Below are 20,159 nucleotides of genomic sequence, written 5' to 3'. Positions count from 1 at the left end.
GCTCCCCACTTAGAAGCTATGCAGCATTGCGTAAGTTGCTTAAGGCTGTGTGACTCTATATAAAGCTATTTACGTCTTTTGTAATAATTAAACATTCCGTCTTTATCTTGTTTCCTTTTAATGAGGGGGAGGTTACGATTATTCCAATAATAGTAACTAATATTTACTTAACACTTAGTAGGTATCAGCCACTGTGCTAAATGTAGATTATTTCATCTAATCCTTACCACCACCCTATAAATTAGCAAGGACTATTACCCTAATGGACAGAGCAGGTGACAGAGACAAAGAAAATTTCAATACCTTATGTTGGAAGGATTTAACAAACTGCCGTATGTCTCTAAGGCCTACCCAGCCTCCCTGATAAATGGTGCTTATCACTATTAGCAGTGGTGACCCGTGGGCAGTTGGAACCTCCCTCAGGTTATTGCAGAGCGTGCAATGCCTTCTTGCTCTGAAGTCCTCAGTGGAAAGGGCAGTCCTGAAAATCAGTAAGCCAGGGCATGGATCTTCTGCAATGACACATGTTGTGAGCTCTGGCATTTCCACACATACCCCAGGACAAATCTTTGTCCTCATCGCTTCAGGGAGCCCCGCTATGTGTTCAAAAAGAAATGAGAGCCATGGCAAGCTTTGTCTCCTAAAGGTCCTCTAGAATCTTCTCTCCATTTTCTACGGTCACTTTCCCTGTGAAAGCTGCCAGCAGTTCTCGCCTGGGATGCCTAACACCTCCTAATGGTCTCCCTGCACTCACTCTGCCCCAGCCCCCCACCACCCTACTCCCCACACAGCAGCCAGCATGACACATGGTGACTGTGATCATGTCCTGATGATTCTTATCAGAAGCGGACATGTCCCTGCAGCCCTTCTCCCCTTAGACCTAGAGCAGACACCACAATCTATCACATGCCATCCTCCACATCAGCTCATGTCCCCTTTTCTTCTGTCTCTCTGGGATCCAACTACGTAAGATTTCCTTCAATGTTAAGGCCCCATTTTGAAGGTCACTTGCTTGGAAAGCCTTCCTTGATTTCTCTGGACTAGGTCATCTACTCCTGTTACGTGCCGCCTTAGCCATACCTGCCCTCTCTTCAGAGCACGTCCCAGAGTTGCAATTACCCATTTATTAAAGTGATTATTGTGCTAATGTCATTCCTCCACCCTCTTTTATATTATAATAAGCATTATGAGGGCCAGCACCCAGTTTGGTAAAGATGGTATCACCAGTGTCTATAACAGTGCCTGGCATTTTCGACTCACTCATTATTTGTGGAAGGAAGAAAAGGAGGGAAAGAGCAAGGACATGAGGGATAGATACCATTGGAGAGGTTAGAGTTATACAAATGAGCCCCTAACAGAACAAGGCTCAATTCCAAAGGAGTAGAGAACAAAGCAAGTTATAAAGGACTTCAAAAGAAAGAGTTCTGGGTGTAGAAGTAAGTAAACAAGACTCCCTGGAGGTAGAAGTTCATGGCCCAGCCTTGAAAGAGGAAGAAGAGGCTTCAGGAGGTTGGAATTTTAAAAGCTGGGTCAGAGAGGCACATGTAGGAAACAGCAGTGGGCCAGCCCTCCACCGCTAGCCACCCCACACTCTTTTCAGGAGAACAAAGCACTCTGTTCTCTTTTTTCCTCCTCCCTGTCTGACGCTTCCTTCCCCTCTACAGCTAAACCCTTTGCCAGTAATATTCTTAAAGTTACCTGAACATTTTTGCTTGAGACTTTCATCAGTCACAGTCTCTCCATCTCATTCCTACGTGATTGAGTTGTCTTCTGGTTGGGCTTTCACTGACACTCAAGGCTCCATAGAATTTATTTTCCATGCAACATCTAGAATGAACTTTTATTTATTTATTTATTTTAAAGATTTTATTTATTTATTTGACAGAGAGAGACAGCCAGTGAGAGAGGGAACACAATCAGGGGGAGTGGGAGAGGAAGAAGCAGGCTCCCAGCGGAGGAGCCTGATGTGGGGCTCGATCCCAGAACGCCGGGGTCACTCCCTGAGCTGAAGGCAGACGCTTAACGACTGAGCCACCCAGGCGCCCCATAGAATGAACTTTTAAAATGATAAATCAGGTCTTACTCCCAACTTTAAAACCTTCCATGGCTGTTTAGAGTATTTAAGTAAATGCTCAGTTATAGCCTACAAGACTCTTCATCCAGGGGTCCCTACCTGCCTTTCCAATTTCATTTCACACCACACTCCCTTTATCCACCAGCCTTCTACTACATCTGCCTTCTTTCTGAGCCTTGAACACTCCAAGCTCACGCTCCCTGTAGGGCCTCTGGACACGGCCAGAGCTAGGGTAAGGCAAGTGAGGGGTACACTTGAGGGTGCTCACATCCGGGGCATGCAAGTGCGGGGTCTTTGCATTAGTTGTGCTCAGGAGCACCCCAGGCTTTTTGCAGGGCTGGTTCTTTATTATTTCTGTCTGTTTAAGTATTTTCTCAGGATCCTGTTTGTTTATTTTCTTTTCTTTTTTAAGTACATTGATACTTCAGTATATCAGCATCTACATGTACTTATTGTTTATTGATGTGCTTCCCTGTTTCTTTTCTGTCTGTGTATCCACTGGAAGGTCAGTTCCATGAAAGCAGGAGGACCTTGCTCATCACTGCATCACCAACACCTAGAACAGTGCAGGGCACACAGTAAGTGGTCAATAAATACCCAGGGAATGAACAAAGGTCTCAAAAGTCAAATTGAATTCAGAAGAGCATCTGGGAGCTAAAAATTGTCAGCCTTGTCTAGCGAGGCCAAGGGAAGTAAGGATCCAAAGATATGCGGTTTCAATGTCCACCTTAATGGATTTTCTTTGGATCCCAATTGGTTTGCCTTTGTGATGTGAGGTTGATGTTATAAGGAGAAAGCCAGTGAATAGAGAGTTTTTGTTTGGGAGGCGAAGACTCCCACATTAAAATTAAATTTGATTCCTACTGCTCAGGGACTGGTGTATCTGTCAACCAGTCTTTGCAGTAAAAATAGGCCACGGAGCAATACTATAAAGGTCTGGAATGTCGGTCTGGAAGAAAAGTTTGACTGGAAAGTCCAAGAGCTCAGTTTCTTGAGGTATGAGGTCCATGTAAAACAGGATGTCTTCATTTCAAACATAAAAATGGACCCCGCAGAAAACCATTTTAAAGCTCTTCTCAAGTTTTCATGCACCAAATAGTAAATCCTCATCTCTCTATTTTCTTAATAAGTAGTAATAAATTCTTCTTCTCCGTGGGGTATTAGGCCGACTGAAAAAGTAAATCTTCCAGGACCTAATTTTCATTCAGAGGTCAGTCTGGGTTTGACTTCATGACACTGTGGGTCTTCACTTAAAGAGATCCAGGGACAGAAATAGAAGTTCTGAAATGGATCTCCATGCATATAAAATTCCCTTTTTAGATACAATGTCTGCTCAGGTCCTTGAAATTTCAGTAAATTTGTCAGTATTTTAATTAAATAAGAACCTGATCCAAAGTCTTATGTTGTCATATAATCCCCGTTAATGTAAAGGTATTTATAAGCAAGCTTCTCATTATATTTTCCTTTTTTGATAATTAAAAAGTCACAGAAATTATACCAGCTTATTATAGGAAATCAAAATATAGGACTATTTCTACCCTAAACTACATCTATTTGTGCCAAAGTTTTTTTTATTTTTTAAACCCAACACTGTATCAAAGAAACATTTCTCTTTTGGTATATAAAGAGTCATTCATTCGTTCAGCAAACGTTTCTTGGCATCTACTATGTGCCAGGTTCTGGGCTAGGTGCTGGGAGTACAGTGGTAAATGACAGAGGAAAGGTGCCTGTCCTCACCCACTTACATGCTAATGGAGAAGGCAATGACAAGCGAGTATATAAATACATGGGGAAGATATAGATGGTGGTAGCTTCTATGGAAAGACTGAGCTGGGGCTGAGTTGGGGAGAAAGGTGGCCAGAGAAGGAATTTATATCCAGGCTGAGACCTGAAGGATGAGAAAGAGCCAGTGACATGAAGAAATGGGGAAAAACATTTCAGGTAAAGGATACTGACAGTGTAAAGAATCGGAGGTAGGAAAAGCCTTGGCCTAGGTGAGGAACAGAGACTTAAACATACAGAGTTCAAGACAGGGGTTCTTGCTGACATCTTATAGCATTCTTCTTCTGGGGATACTTTGTCTGGAGTCATCCTACTCCATGTTTTGGTGGAAAGGTGCTTGGTGTACCAACACTGAGGACCTCAGGCACTGAGCACAGGCAGCCATTAGCAGCAAAGACTGAGGACAGGTTAGAATCAGGTTAAATCCACTTTGATTAATACAAGAGATGGAGCAGCAAACATTCATATGCCAACACTATTTTTAAAAATTGATAAAATAATTATTTTATTATTTTATTTTTTATTTTATTTATTTATTATTAAGAGTTCTCCATAACTCTTTTGTCTAAAGACATCAATTTACAGTCTCTGTGAGAATGACCTTTGCTCTTGTAAAGACATAAATTTCATGTAGTTATAATCACAATGCATGACAATTTTATATTCTTTCTTCATTTGTTCTTTTATAGATACATTTCCGCATATCTGTGTGGTCTCCAAAGTAATTATCTTCTCATGCATATGATTTTCGTCATGATCAAATTAATTCACTTTGGAGATATATTTGTCAATTCTATGTACCTGAACAAATGGATGAACTTATCCTCTATTCTTTGACATTTAGTTGTTTCCAGGTATGGTGAGAACACTGAAAAATAGTACTATACCTAACATAAAACTGTCTCCTTTTTAAAATCAGCTCCTTATGATCTAGTACTGCGTGTGGGATAACTGTGTCATAGGAGAAGATATTTTATGGCCTCTATCGTTTGCTGTTGTACCGTCTTACAGAAATTAAAGCAATGCACGGGGCGACCGGAAGTTAGCAGAACCATTAGAGAAAACTATGCTTCTAAGAAGGAACCCATGAAAACGAAAGAATCCCACCGTTGTGGTGATTTTCAAGTGCACTATTTCTATAGGCTTTGAATATGATGGTGAGAGAGAGGGAAGATATGTAATATTTTATACATGGATGAGATGATTTGATTTGAAGTCAGTCTTATATATATGTAGATGAACCCACCACCGATAGAGCAGGATTTAAGGAGTGCCAGAAAGCTTCCTCCTCTGCAAAAGATCCCCATTTTGTTGATGAGAAAAGAGAGGCTTAGAGAAGCTAACTACGTTTTCCTAGGCCACACATCTGGGACAAATATTAAAAGTTGGATTCAATGCTCTTCAATGGGTATTTTCAAATCTAAGCTTGTTTGGGTTTGAGAAGTCGTGTTGGGGTGAAGACTTCCTTGCTGAGTTTCCAACTCCGTGTAATGGAGGTCCTGAGTGGGGACCCCCAAGCTTACCACAATGACAGCACAACATTATCACCAACAACAATAACCAGCATCACCGCAAGGAGAGGACTGAACACATTCCTACAAATTTCCTCATGTAAGCCTCACAGTTCTCCGAAGAAGATAAAAGTAATATTCCTTCTTAGAGAGGAAGCAGTTGAGACATGGAGGAGTTAAGAAGTTCGTCCAAGGTCACTGTAGTAGTAATAAGTGTAAAAGCAGCCTCTGGCCCTGGGCTACAGTAATCCCCTATACTCGGATCCCACTAACATGCGCTTTTCTGATAGCACTTTGGTTGCCCAAGTACAATCTCCTTCTGTGAGAATTCTCTGCAACACCGACACAAGCATCTTGGCCATGCTGTTTCTCATTGCAAGTTTGTGAAGTCGCCAGTCTCCTGCGACCTTGCACAGTGTGCTTCTGTCCACCTGGTCTCTGCGGGCTCACCAAAATGCGCTCCTGAACTTGGAACCCGGAGGCTCTGCTCCTGGGGGTGACCTCTGCTAAGGAAAGATGCTGTATAAGCCTCAGCACTGTTCAGTTGAGCAGATTAGCTAATCCTAATAGCGGCTACCCCTCATTGGGCTCTTTCTTAGAATAACATTCTGGGAACGCATACGCAGAGTGGTAATACAGGAAAGACCATCAAATAGGGGCACCAGCCAAGGACCAGGGGCCCAGAAAGTGAAATTGAAGGCGCTAACACCAAACTCAGCCCCTCTTCACAGTCCTACTGTGGCTAATTTCAGGTACAGCGATCCAATGAAGTGTTTCCCAAAGTGGAGTACCATGAGGTACCCACTAGATGGTACACAGACAAATCTGGTTTTGATATAGTTTTAATTTACTAGTTATATGTTCGTTACAATTTACTTTAGAAAAGAGTACTTTTAAATGTATGGTGATGCTTTAAGACTTCCTTTTAGAATAAATTTGTTGAAGTGAAAAATCAACTTAAATAATAGCATTAAGTATATGGTACCAGTTGGTGGAACCACATGCTGGTGGAAATTTCGTGGGTGGGTTGCAAAGTGAAGACTGGAAACACTGAATCCATGGAATAGCAACATGAATCACCTTTCATGATTCTCTGCTTCTAAACAACAGACACTTAGTCTGCTCAGAGAATGAAGTGTAATCGTCCCACTGGACACTTAGAGACAAGGAGGAGAATCCATAGAGACCAGGGCACTTGGAAAGGTGAGCATGGAAAAGACAGGCAACATAGAGCTTCTCGGCCCCCCTGCTCTCCCTAGAAAGCCGTGACTCAGGGGCAAGGGAGCCTGCTACCACAAATGTCTGACCCCCAAATTTCTCTGAGTTCACGAGAAAGCTGGTATAATTCTTGAAAAGTTCATTATAAATCACAGTGACATTAGGTTACTGCTGTTCACGTTGCTTCATCTGTGTTGCAAATTGATCTTAGTTCACAAAACAGAACTGTTGATGGAATGAACTCTTGCCCCCTTGCTTGTACGCCTATTGGATTTCAGGCCTCTGTATTAATAGCCACTTTTGTAAGGCCATCTTCTGCAAAATACAGACTAATTTTTTAAAAAATTCTTGAGTAGATACTACATGCACATAAATGTTTTAAAAACAATTACAAAATGTTAGGCAATGGCCGACTCCCACCCTTGTCCTAAGCCACAGCACTTCATGGCCTGAAAGCGATCAGTATGATCGATTGCTTATCAGTTCTTCCAATGATACCTTATGCATATATATGTAAATATAGATAAATATTCTTCTTTTCCTCCTTTTTATACAATGATGGCATACTCTACACACACTTCTTAGCCTTTCTTTTGGTCTGTCAGCAATACTTCTTAAAGATCAAACCATATCTATATACAAAGAGCTTCTTCATTCTTTTTTGTGGTGGTATAATATTCTCATTGAATGGATAAAAAGTTATCTTAATGATGGATTTGTAGTCTGTTTTCCACTTTTTTTGTCGTTACAAATGACAAGGAACGAATAACCTCATATGTATGTCACTTTCTATATCACTATGTCCATAAGGGGCGATTTTGCCCATCATTGGCAACGTCTGGAAAAATTTTTAGTTGTCATAACTGGGGAGGGGAGTGCTACTAACATTTTTGGGCAGAGCCCAGGGGGCTGCTAAGCATCCTACAAGGCACAGGACAAATTCACAACAAAGAATTATCCAGCCTAAAATGTTTATAGTGCCAAGGTTGAGAAGCCTTGGTCTACAGAAAACATTTCTAGAAGTGGAATTGCTGTGTCAAAGGATATTTGCATCTGTCATTTATTGAACGTGACCAAATTATTCTCCCAGAAGTTGTGCTGATGAACATTCTCCAGGGCCACATGTGAGATGCTTGCTTTGTCAAAACCTCACCAACACCATTACCATACGTTTTGATCTTTGCAAGTCTGACAGGTTTTAAAAATGGTATCTCAGTATACCTTATTTGCATTTTTGTTTTTGTAGTAACTTTGAGCATTTTTTCATATATTTAAGGGCAATTTCTATTCTTTTTGCCTGTTTTTCTATAATCTTGTTAGTATTTTCCTTAGTAATTTGTAGGAGCTCTTTGTTAGCTCAGTCCTTTGTGCAGACCAGTTTGGACCTATGTTCTCATTGTCGAGAGATTTGTATCCACCTGCCAATCATTCTGGAAATCTCATTCAAATCATTTCTATTACAAGTTTTGTCATAGGGTTCATACTCATCACTTTCTGCTGCACACTTAGCCTTAGCTACTGTTCCTTCAATCAACCAATCAACAAACATTGATCGAGCATCACCTTTGTGTTAAGGTTATTTTCTGAAATGCAGTGGAGTTATTAATTTATATGCTTTGGCTACTGACTCTCCAGTGTTTGAAAGGTATATGGAAAAATACACTCTTTCAAACTCATTAAAAATCCACAGGGCCTATTCTGGAAAGAAGGAAGCTTTTGAAAGAGCATTGACAGAGCAGAGACAAAGTGTTCGGGCACCTGACCTGTAGCACTCACTTCTTGCTCTTAGTTTCTACATCACTCCTTTTCTCTCTGCTCCCTTTTGAAAACAAATTAAACAAACATGCTTTTTTAAGGCTAGGATCACTAATATCTTTAACTAACATGAATGAGGCCTGGAAATTATTCCTCAATTATTGCTTCACTTCTAAGATAAATACACCCACATAAAAGTACAGTGTTGCCTTTTTAGAATCTATGGAGAAAATGGCTATCACTCAAGAAGACAAGAGGACCCATCATGAACGTGAACCTCCATGGAGATAGATGAGCAGGTGACAGGTGCTGCCTAGCTGCCACTTACTGCTAATGGGGTCAGGAGGTCACAAGGGCAAAGAGCTCCATCATTTTGCACACCCAGCATTCGACGAGTACCTCTCAGCCATCTCCTATAGTCATCTGCCAAGGTTGTTGTACAGTGTTTTGTTTTTAAGTTTATGACTGCTTTAAAATATTATTTTCATTTTTCTGTTTAGTAAATTTACATGCTCACTGCAAAAGCTTCAAATATTACAGAAACATATAATTTACACGGGAAAGTCTGCCATAGTGCCTCCCACAAGAGACAGCCCGTGTTAGCAGAGTTCCTTTTGAGTTATTTCTTTGAGTTTTGCATATACTATTATGTATTTTATTATTTCTTTTCCCAAAAATGAGATTGTGCTCCCACTGTGGCTCTACCTTTTTTCAGTTAATGTATATATTTTCGTCCCTCTGTATCAATTCCTTTCACTTTGTTAATGACTACAGAGTAGTCACAGGATAGATGAACCATAAGTAATTTATTCATTTGTCTATTGGTGAATATTTAAGTTTCTCTAGGTTTTTAGTGAAATAAATAATGCTGTTATGAAATCCTTTTCCCTACATCTTTATATATTTTGAACAAATGTTCGTATAGAATAAATACTATAAGGGAAATCTTTTCCTTTCTTTCTTTTTTTCTTTCTTTCGTTCTTTCAATTAACTGTTTTTAAGTACAATAAAAAACATATATGTTCATGGAAGGATATGAGATTAAAAGCAAAGCTCTTTCTACTTCCTACTCCCAAACATCAGAATCATTCCCACAAATGTCTGCTTTTAATAGCGTCTTGTGAGAAAATACATTCATAATTTTAAGAAAGGATCCCAAATTTCCTTCTGGAAGCTGTATGAGGGTATAGTCCATTATCTATTTTTTTCTTTTCTTGCTTTTTCTCCTTTTTTGGCGTAAAATCCTCACTTTTTCCTCTTGGGTAGTCGGGGTGCTACTACTGACAAGATGGCAGACTTTAAAGGAAGTTAGAGTGTTTTCCCCACAGCACAACGAGCTTCATCGAAAACCACATTGCAAAAAGCTGAAGTGAGGAAAGCCAGTTGACTCTGGTTTAGCTATGACTAAAAGGGCTTGTAGAAAAGAGGAAAGAAAAGAAGGCAGGTGTGGGATGGATCATAGTTTCCTGACTTTAAGTCAGCCCAGGAGCCTTAAAATCTTCCCCTCAGCTCCAGATTCTCCCAGAACTGCGGTTTCATGGACATAGGGCCAGGTGAAGATGGGTTGGGGGAGGAGAGGAGCCAGCAACAGCTAATCCCAAATTGCCCCGGTGTTTTAGAAGAGGCTACATTTTCCATTGAGACAGTAACGATCCCATCTTTATTGGCTATGAGGCAACGTGCCGGGCGCCTTTCCGTAGCTCTGGTCACAGTGACCCTGCATGGCAGCTGTCAGCAATACCGCTACTCCTCAAGAACTAGAAGAACTAAGAAGAGCGAAGAGAACTAAGTCCAAAGAACTGAGACGACTTGCACTGTGCTATTTGTCACCACAGAGATTCAAACCATGGCTTTCCGAGTTCTGAATCTCTGCTTTTCTCCCTTGCAGCACAAAACACGAGGCCCCCTGTGTCATCAAAGACTTCTGTTGAGTTGGGAGACTGGGAGCGAATTTGTGGGTTACCTTGAGCGTATTTTACAGAGATGATGAAACTAGAATCCAGGAAGACCCCTAAAACCCTTTTTTTTTTCTTCTTCAGATTTTATTTATTTATTAGAGAGAGAGCACAAGAAGAGGGAACAGCAGGTAGAGGGAGAGGCAGGTTCCTTGCTGAGCAGGGAGCCTGACGTGGGGCTCGATCCCAGAACCCTGGGATCATGACCTGAGCCTAAAGCAGCTGCTTAACCAACTGAGCCACCCAGGCACCCCTAAAACCCATTTTAGAACTGGTATTCTGCTGTGTGTGTTGGGGGAGGGACAACCCCCAAATCAGTCACTTAAGTTTCATTTCACAGGACATCAGTTTTAATTTCAATTGTGTCATTGTGCGATTTCAGATTTGTACAATGTATTATGGGCCAGAAGAGGCATTGAGCAAAATATTTGAAATTCCTTAGTTAAAATCATCACCAGAAAGATTTTCCAATCACAAAGAAACTCTGATAAAGGCAGTATGTGGCTACTTTTACAGTGTGGTCCAGGAAAGTCTGAACTCCCCTTTGAAAAATACTCTCTCAGCTAATGCCTGAAATTCCATTATCGAAGCTCCTTCTTGGCTTCGGTGTCTAACATCTGTCCTGATCCAAACTCCTCTGAAACAAGCCAAGCTTTACTCTATCAGTAAGTTAATCCCTTGGTGAATGACTACTTGGGGAAGGTTTTGACAGGCGAGTGGGAGGAAAAGCAGAAAGCAAAAGGAGAAAGGAAAAGCCCTCTGAGAGCAAATGTAACACAGTCAGTAAGACCAGGAAATAGGCCCCTTCCGTGGTTTTGGCCTGATTTTACAAACAATTTGCAAATTAAACAAATGACTCCGGAATGTCAAAATCACCAGTATCGCCAGTTAAAAATTACCGTTGCCCCTCCCAGATGGTGGTTCCTGATTACATATTTGCCCAAAAGAAAATCACCCCCCAAACTGTGGACACATAAAGACAAGAGAACAAGGTCTTATGCACAGCATTTGGAGAAGGAAAGGAAGTAACACTTGAGTGATTGGTTTATCATTTGAATGAATTTATTTTGTGAGTAGGTGTACATGGTTTTTTTAAGTCCTCTAAATTAACCCAATGACTCAGGATCTATTGTCATTCTCACTTAAAAAAAAAAATCAAGGCAACTGAGAAGTTGAGACACTTGCCTCAGTTGCACAGCAGGTCAGGCAAATGCCTGTCTACCTGAACTGAAAGTTCCAATCCTCTTCCACTCTGCCTCTCCAAAGCAGAAAGCTGAAATTCAGCTATTTTTCAGAAGGGTGGAGATAACCTCTTTCATAGGTCTCAGATACCTAGCTTCTCACTGACATATCTGTTGGACTAGCCAAACAGTCAAGGAGCCTATGTTAATAGGAGTGAAGTGGACTTATCATTCTGAGGAAGCAGAGAAAGTGCTCCCCTTTCAAATCCAGCATAATCATTGCACGACCCAATAGGGCACAGACAAATGTCTGCCGGACCACAGCTTGGAGTATAGATTCATGCAACTGATTGTTCATTGTGGAGTCTGGGCGATGAAAATCTCCTGTGGAAAGTCAGGGCAAGTGCAAGAGCCATGAAACATAGTTGTGAAGCGCTCAGGCTCTGCAGTCATAGACTTGAGCTTAAACCCTGCCATTGTACTTATTAAGAGACTTGGCCTCTGAACGTCAAGGTCCTCACTTGCAAGATGGGGCAATGATACTTTGCAGGATTGTAGATTAAATGGGCGCTGGCCTGTTGAGTGCCTGAAGTGTAAGACGTGCTCAAAAATGTGAATCGTCCTTTATTTCGGTTTTGTTCCCTGCCTCTCTCTTTGAAACTCACAGTCCAAAATTCTACTTTATGCAATATATTAACATAGAAAGGAAATACCAAAGCTGCGTGCACAAGCTTGCTTTTGTGCAAATACGTAAACACCAGCATCTTGCTGGGTTGTGTTTGATACATGTTAGGTGTCCAGGGGGAAGCTTTGGAATATGAAGACAGGGTAGCTTTGAACATGGCCAAGAAAAGAGACAAAGGCCAAGGGAGGTCTTGTGACTTTCACCCCAAGTGATGCAGATGGAACTACACGTAAGAATGAGAGCAGGTTTTTGCTGTCTCTCTTTTCCTGATGGCTCTTGTGTGGTTTCCTTGGAAGGTTTACCCTGGCATTTTTCAGAAATAGCACAGTTGTTTGGGATGATTACAGGCAATCACCATTTCTCAGAGATAGAACTGTGTTTATCTCATGACAGGCTACTCCCCAGTCCCCAGCTCGGGGGATGCACAGCTGGTCTCTTGTTGACCACGTATCAGATCTTGTGAACTTTGAAGACAACCCACCTCAGGGAACTCGTTTAGGAAAAACAGTGAGTTTTGATGGTAGAACATGAAATCCATTCCAACAGAAGAGCAAACCCCATAGCCGGCTCACCTGACAGGCTGTTAACACAGTGTCTCTTAAAATCCATGTTTGAAGTCAGTGAATATTAAGGGTTAAAGGAGATAATCTGAGGTTAGAGGAGAAGCCCTCCTTGGACATCTTGAAGCTGCACTGTCCAATAATGGAACCACAGCCACGTGTGGCCACTGAGGACTTGAACTGTGGCGGGTCCAAACTGAGATGTGTTCTACAACACACGATTTCAAGGACTTAGTACAAAAAATAATGTATCTCATTAATTTTTTATGTTGATTACATGTTGAAATAATACTTTAGATATAATAGGGTAAACAAATATATTCTTAAAATTAATTTTATTGTTTCTTTTTAATTCCTTGTAGTGTGGCTACTAGAAATCTTTAAGTAACATATATGATTCCCATTCTGCTATTCTTGGACAGCACTGCTTTAGAACATTACACAGAATCTTTGTCCCTACTCACAACTCCCATTAATACTTACCTCCATTTTAGACCCTGATGATGATAGTCCTAGGCTATTAACAACCAATATGTACCCAGAACTTTGCTCTTGCTGTGAACTCTATATAGGATGCTTACCCGCCCCACACCCCCAAACTTCATGTCTGGCACCTTTTTTTAACTCCCTGATCTTTTCTCAAAGGCCCTTTCCCCAGACAGGCCTGCCCTGTCCACAAGGTGGTCACATCAACCTGTTCTGTTGTCTTTATGGCACTTGTTTATATTGTCTGCCTTGTCAACAAGACTGTGAGCTCCATGAGAAGATCTGCCATGTTCACCTCTCTATTTTCTGCTCTCAGAACAGCACTGGCCCCCAGGAGATAGTTCCTGAGGAGCTAAATGCATTAGCTTTAAATCTGCCTGAGATTGTTTAAACTGTGTTTCAACATGGTGCCCTTCGTTCATATCATTCTGACTGAGCACCTGTTGTAGGCCCGTCACTATGCCTTAGGGATATGCTGATAGATGTCCTGGTCTCACTCTCAGCGGGAGCAGGACTTAGTGGGTTCCAAGGTAAACATGTCTTGCAAACAGAGTGGTCCTATTACTGCCATGAGCCTTTTGTTGCATTTTACTGTGTATACTACTAAGGAAATAATACAACAGAGGTCAAAAAACAAGATAAGCTCAAAGCTCAGACTCCCTGTTTATCCGCAGTGGCAGAAGGTTGTTGAGCCCTTGTGCTCTTCTGTTTTCAAAAACAGATGAACCATCCTAAAGAACTATGATTATGGGCAGAACCAAGGCATGTATTTCTAGCTGTGGAAGACTCTAAATGACAAGATATCTTGAGCTCAAAGGATACGTGTTTTCAGAGGTTTTTAAGGGAAAACTGGCCTTTCAATAATACATCCTTAGATTACAAAAGCAAGCTGTAGACCACTGTGTGGAACAGATGCTTGTTTTTGTTGGTATATATCCTATAAATGTGTGTGGGAAAGACAAATGCATTCCAAATGGTTAACCTTGGCTACCTCAGGGTTGTGGAGAAGGGTGGAATGATGTGACACTATAAATATTTTCTTAACATACTTCCATATTATTTCATTTGTTACAATGAACATGGATAAATTTCTGTACTTTCAAATATGAATAAAGTAGTTTTTAGATAGAAAATTTAAAAAGAAACACCACAAAGCATCCCTGTATTTGATAGGGATACTTTTCACATCTTGACTTTTTTCATCTCAGTTCTTGCTACTGCCTCTCTGAGGCACAAGAGGCCAAGAAGTAGCTTCTGGATATATGGGGGGTTAGTTTACAAAGCTAATGGATCTTATCTAGTAGTGGATTTCTGTAAGCAACCTAGACAAAAATACTGTCTGCTCTCTTCTTTAAATAGAATGTACTTTTTTTTCCCCCACAGAAAAAGCGCACATTGAAGGGCTCCATTGAACTCTCCCGAATCAAATGTGTCGAGATTGTGAAAAGTGACATTTGCATCCCATGCCACTATAAATACCCATTTCAGGTAAGTCAGCTACATCGGAGGGAACTAGTTCCCCAGTCCTTGGACAATGGTCGAAATCCTCAGTCATTGTAATAGAAAGTGGGACAGGGACGACTCTATAGTTAGATCTTCTACTAAGCCCGGAAGAAAGCTGTTGGTGTCCATTCATTCATTCATTCATTCATTCATTCAATTCAACAAAGCATAAACTCTTGAAAAAGTTTTCATTTCTCATTTCCCTTTCTCTCATGTCTTCCCTACCTCAATAAAAATCCCAATTCTCTGCTCCTAGAGGAAGGAAAAAAAACCCCAAAACTATCAATGGCCCCCAACCTAATATTCTTTAAGTACAATTCACTCATGTTTGGGGACAACCATTGCAGTACTTGATTATAAATTGTTTAGAGGTTCTGGGACAAAAAGTCTCAAATTTGATAATCTCAGAACTATCTAGAGTTTTGTTGTCCAATAGAGTAGCCATGAGCCACGTGTGGATGTTCAATATTTAAGTTAAACAATATCAAAAATTCCTGAGTCACACTAAACCACACTGAATGAATGAACATTTCACATGTTTAATAGCTGTGTGTTGGACAGAACAGTTTTATAAAACATTTCCACCATTGCAGAAAGTCCTACTGGACAGAGCTGGTGGAGGTTATCATTAGTCTTTAGGTCACGACATTGTCCAAATCTTGTCATCACTCTTGGCATCTGTGACTCTGAAGCAGTGGATATCTCCTTGTACATTCTAGGGTACTAGTCCTTTTTGCCAATTTGAGAGGTTAAACATTCCATTTTTAATGTGACATAGAAAAGGACTTCTTTCCTCCTAGAAAGTTAACCTCCATGAGTTGAAATTTTTAGTAATGAAAGTAAAACGATTAGCATGTATTTTCCCGTCATTAAAATTCCATTAAAAATGGGTACATTAGGGGGCCTAGGTGGCTCAGTCGGTTAAGTGTCTGCCTTCAGCTCAGGTCATGATCCCAGGGTCCTGGGATAGTGCCCCACATTGGGCTCCCTGCTCAGTGAGGAGTCTGCTTGTCCTCCTCCCTCTGCCTCTCCCCTCACCCCCATTCATGCTCACTCTCTCTCTCTCAAATAAATAAATAAATAAAATCTTAAAAAAAAATAATACATTAAAGGGGAGCCTGGGTGGCTCAGTTGGTTAAACGTTTGACTCTTGATCTCAGGGTTGTAAGTTCAAGCCCTGCATTGGGCTCCAAACTGGGCGTGGAGCCTACTTAAAAAAAAAAAAAAAAAAAGCCGAGTACATGAAAAAAACTGGTGAAATTCAAAGATCTGTACTTTAGTTAGTAGTGTTGGACCAATGTCAGTTTCCTGGTTTTGAAACTGTACTATGGTTATGTAATAAGATGTTATCATTAAGGAGAGGTGGGTGAAAAGAACACAGGAACTCTGTACTATTTACGGAACCACTAGGGTGTCTTATATTATTTCAAAATAAGAAGTTTTAAAAATCTCGATTATACATTTTTTATCTAACTTCTTAGTCTTTCATATGCCAGAAAGATTTTTTTAATCACTTAAAAATTAATATGAGAAACAAATGTGCTGTCACATGGAGAGCTTTTTCTCCAACTGTTTTAATTTAACAATGGCTTCCTAGGAACATGGAATCTCAGACAGGTAGTCTGAGCTGTGAAAATTCCCCCTGTGTCTGCATAGCATTCAAATATCTGTATAAAAAGGACACTGGTCTCCTAGTCACCCAGATGTTTGCTTTTAAGCAACAAACACCTAAGGCCCCACTCTCGGCCCCCTACGCTAGATGGGCCTGCTGTCAGTCATCCTTCTCTGGGTGCACAGCTCACCTTGGACTCTGTGTGTATCTCCAGGTTGTGCATGACAACTACCTCCTGTATGTGTTTGCTCCAGACCGTGAGAGCCGGCAGCGTTGGGTTCTGGCCCTTAAAGAAGGTAATTACTTTCCTGTGCCAATGGCTCCTTGAGATCTCTTGACCGTCTAGCGGGCTTGGGCTCCACAGTAAGATACAGGGCAGCAGATGGTTAAATATTTCTCACTTTTGGTGTTGGTGTTAGATTCCAACTTTTCACCCTGGGCCCAAGAGGCAGCAATCAGTACAGTGTAGGGTCAGCCAAATCCAGCCTACCACCTGTTTTCATAAGGCTCTGAGCTACGGAAGGTCTTTGTGTTTTTAAATGGTCCCGTTTTAAAGGATTAGAGAAGTACCTCCATAATGTGTCGATTTTGCCTGCTGGTGAACAAAACCTAAAATATTTACTCTTTGGCCCTTTCAGAAAAAGTTTTTCCACTCCTGGTCTAGTGTGAAGCATAGGAGGATGGGCCCTTGAGTTAGATGACCTGAGTTTGAATCCCGGCTCTGCTACTTACTAGCAGACGTGCGTGGGCAACGTCCCCGGCTGCTCGGTCTTCAGTTTCCCCATCTGTAAAAGAGGAAAGAAGGAAGGAATAATAATAGTACCTGCCTCCGGAACTGCTGCGAGTAAAGCCCTTGGAACTAGCCTGGCCCAGAGTCGGCACCCAGTAAATGTTAGCTAGCTTTAAAGGTTTTCAGATCAGCAGGAAGGGTATTTCTTAAGGCTCGCCTTCCTGACGGCATCATTAGAACCAGCACAGTGTTTGGGTGTACGTGAGAGGTGCAGCCAGGCTGCTAAGGTGAAAATCCCAGCTCTGCCAATTATTAGTACGTGACCTGGGGCCAGTTCCTCGAACTTCCAGTGTCTCTATTTCCTCAGCTATAAATTCTGACTAGTAACAATCGGTCACACCATTATTGTGGGAATTAAATGTGTTAAGACATGTCAGACACTTAGAATAATACCCAGAGAAAGCACTCAATCAGTAGTACTGTTATTTCGCCCGAAGCCCTGCATTTACAGGAGAACTGGGTTCAGATATTAATCTGTCTCTAAGTAGCTTTAAGGACTAAGAGTAAACAAGCCATTTGGAATCTTGGGAGCCATGATGCCTCTAAGTGAAAAATGAGAATAAAAATACAGTTCTTATCCTCTTCCAAGGTCGTTGTCTCAAATGGGGTATGAATAGGCCAGTGCTGGGTAAGCTGAAAAATGCTCTCAAGTCATGGGGCTCAGTATAAACATTAAAGTAAACAGTTATCAAAAGGGCCCCAACTGTGTGCATTGGCTGTTTTCCCTCTGGATAGGGCTTTACTCACAGGATATTAAAGCTGGAAGGAACATTTGAGATGGCCTGTCTAGATCTCCATTTCTTATACTTCTTTTCTTTAGCGGGAGAGCCTCTTTTTCTTTTTTTTTCCTACTAAAATCTCACTTTAAAGCCACAAATCTAGAACAGATAAAGGCAAATACCTGTGGTTGAAGGTGAGAGAGATGAAGGGGCAGGAATCCCTCCCACTCAGTCTTCCCAGTGCCCCTTGGGCACTTTTGTGGGGCCCACTGATCCAGTCTAACATTCTCATTGCACAGAGGGGGCATTGAGGCTCAGATGAGGGTGTAATCCAACCTAGGGACATACAGTTAATGCAAGGCCAGACAAGAATCCAGATCTGATAATGTCTAAATCCAACATGTACTATTCACTCAAGCTTACAGCGGGGTCCAACCTAAGGGAGTTGTAAAGTTGGTAGCCCTTGATAGACTGACCTGGAAATAACTCTTCTACTGGTGCCAATCTCTTTCAGAAACAAGGAATAATAACAGTTTGGTACCCATGTATCATCCTAATTTCTGGATGGACGGGAGGTGGAGATGCTGTGCTCAGCTAGAGAAGCTCGCAGTGGGCTGTGCCCAGTACGATCCAACCAAGAATGGTAAGAGACCGGGAATTCCCTTTTCTTCTTTGCAAAATGACTGACCTCTCTGGTTGTAGGAGGTAAAAGCTCTCAGCTTCCCATCATCAGGGATGTCAGGGATTGAATACAAAGTTTTGCATTTTCCGAACTTTCTGAGGGAAATCATCTGCCTCTACCACTAGTCTGTTGATGTTTTTTCATCTCAAACCTACGTCTTTGTAGCTCCTTGCTGCTAAAGTGTCATCCTTGAACCTGTAGTGTCAACATCACCTGTGAGCTAGTTAAAAATGTAAATTCTCTGGCCCCATCCCAGGTCTGCCAAATCAAAGTTTGTATTTTAACAAATCTCCTGAAGATTTGTGTGCACGGTAAATTTGGGGAAGCACAGCCATAACCTTCCAGTTAGAAAATGTGAATGGCGTGGTTGACTTAATCTTAAGTTGTTGAGACAGACTTAGAGGTCCATAACATCATTTATTTATTACAGTGATGTCACATCGCACATGTGTTTAATTCCACCGGCTCAACTTTACACTCTTGGAGAGGAAGAAAGCAAAACCAAAAACTGCTTATTGTATTCTGTGGCTTCTTTCTGCCTCCCCTTCAAACTCGCCGTTGATCTCTATAATCTCAGAGAAAAGGAGGCCACAGCCTAAATGCAAAATGAAAACAAAAGACATTGTTTCTGGTCCTTGGAGGTCAAAGGCCCCGGATTGCGGGATTGGGGTGCCACCGCTTTTCCTTTCTGTGATGGCTCTGGGACCTGAACCTTCAGTGAAGTGCAACTTCACTTGCATGCACTTTGACACATGGGGTGCTCCCATTCCCCACGGTCATCCGGGGGAGATGGTGTGGGGTCACAGAAGCAGGAGACCTTGAGCATTGCCTATGCTCAGGGTCGCACAGTGAGGAAGTGCTCGGCAAAGCCATTGTTGAATAGGAATGATGGATCCTGTGAATTGTTTTGCTCCCATCCCCCTCTCCTCTCAACCTCTCTTACCCTAGCCACAATTTCTCATCTGTCAGTTTCTTTTTTGCACGAAAACCGAATACCTCACATTGACAACCCAAGGCGGATGTGCTAAATGTAACACATGGCTGGGTTTTCCGTGGCTTCCTGAGTCACAGCCCCTCTTAGTACCACTTTAAAAACCAACACTTCTCACCCTCCACCTTGAGAGAGAAAGTTTAAGGTTACAAGTCCCTTGGGCCAGAACAATATGTACCTGGTTTTAGAAGTGAATGATCTTCTTCAGTACCCTACGGACCATATTCACAAAGGCTAGTATTTCATTAAAAGGAAACAGAAGGTTTTACGTGGGTGGAATCCACCATCATAACAAGATGGCATGGGCTTTCCCCAGTTCATGAAAACCCTTTCCAAAGCTAGAGGTCTAGTCTCCAGATTCCTGGCAGCACCTTTGCTGTGGGCCCTTGGGCCCATCACTTGGCTGTCAAGGGCCCTAATGTCCTCATCTCTCCAATGTTAGGGGAACTTTTAGGAGTCCTGCAATGAAACAATCTCCAAGCCCCTTTCCAGTTCTGGGATTCCTTGAGCCTGTGTTTTGTAGTTTTCACCATGCATGTTGCTGCTGACCCTCTTCAGGGTGCATAGTACTTCCCTCGGCTGAGTGCTAGACACATGACTGAGGGGGAGGAGCGTCTGAATGACTCACCAGCATGACACTTGGAGATGGCTGCTC

General features: G+C 41.8%; 1 protein-coding gene across 1 annotated transcript in view; it reads left to right on the top strand.

Moving 5' to 3' along the window:
• Positions 1 to 20,159, top strand: part of ITK (IL2 inducible T cell kinase) — a 60,127-nt gene that overhangs the window by 4,412 nt on the left and 35,556 nt on the right. Inside the window, exons 2-4 of the mRNA XM_045791992.2 lie at positions 14,591 to 14,695; positions 16,537 to 16,618; positions 18,346 to 18,474. Of these exons, the coding sequence (XP_045647948.1) occupies positions 14,591 to 14,695; positions 16,537 to 16,618; positions 18,346 to 18,474 (316 nt within the window). The remainder of the gene's footprint in view (positions 1 to 14,590; positions 14,696 to 16,536; positions 16,619 to 18,345; positions 18,475 to 20,159) is intronic.

Source organism: Ursus americanus, chromosome 15, assembly GCF_024610735.1.
Source record: "Ursus americanus isolate L20-20 chromosome 15, mUrsAme1.1.p, whole genome shotgun sequence".
NCBI classification, from domain to species: Eukaryota; Metazoa; Chordata; class Mammalia; order Carnivora; family Ursidae; genus Ursus; species Ursus americanus.
Note: the sequence above shows the minus strand (reverse complement) of the source record. Positions and strands in the feature narration are given on the sequence as shown.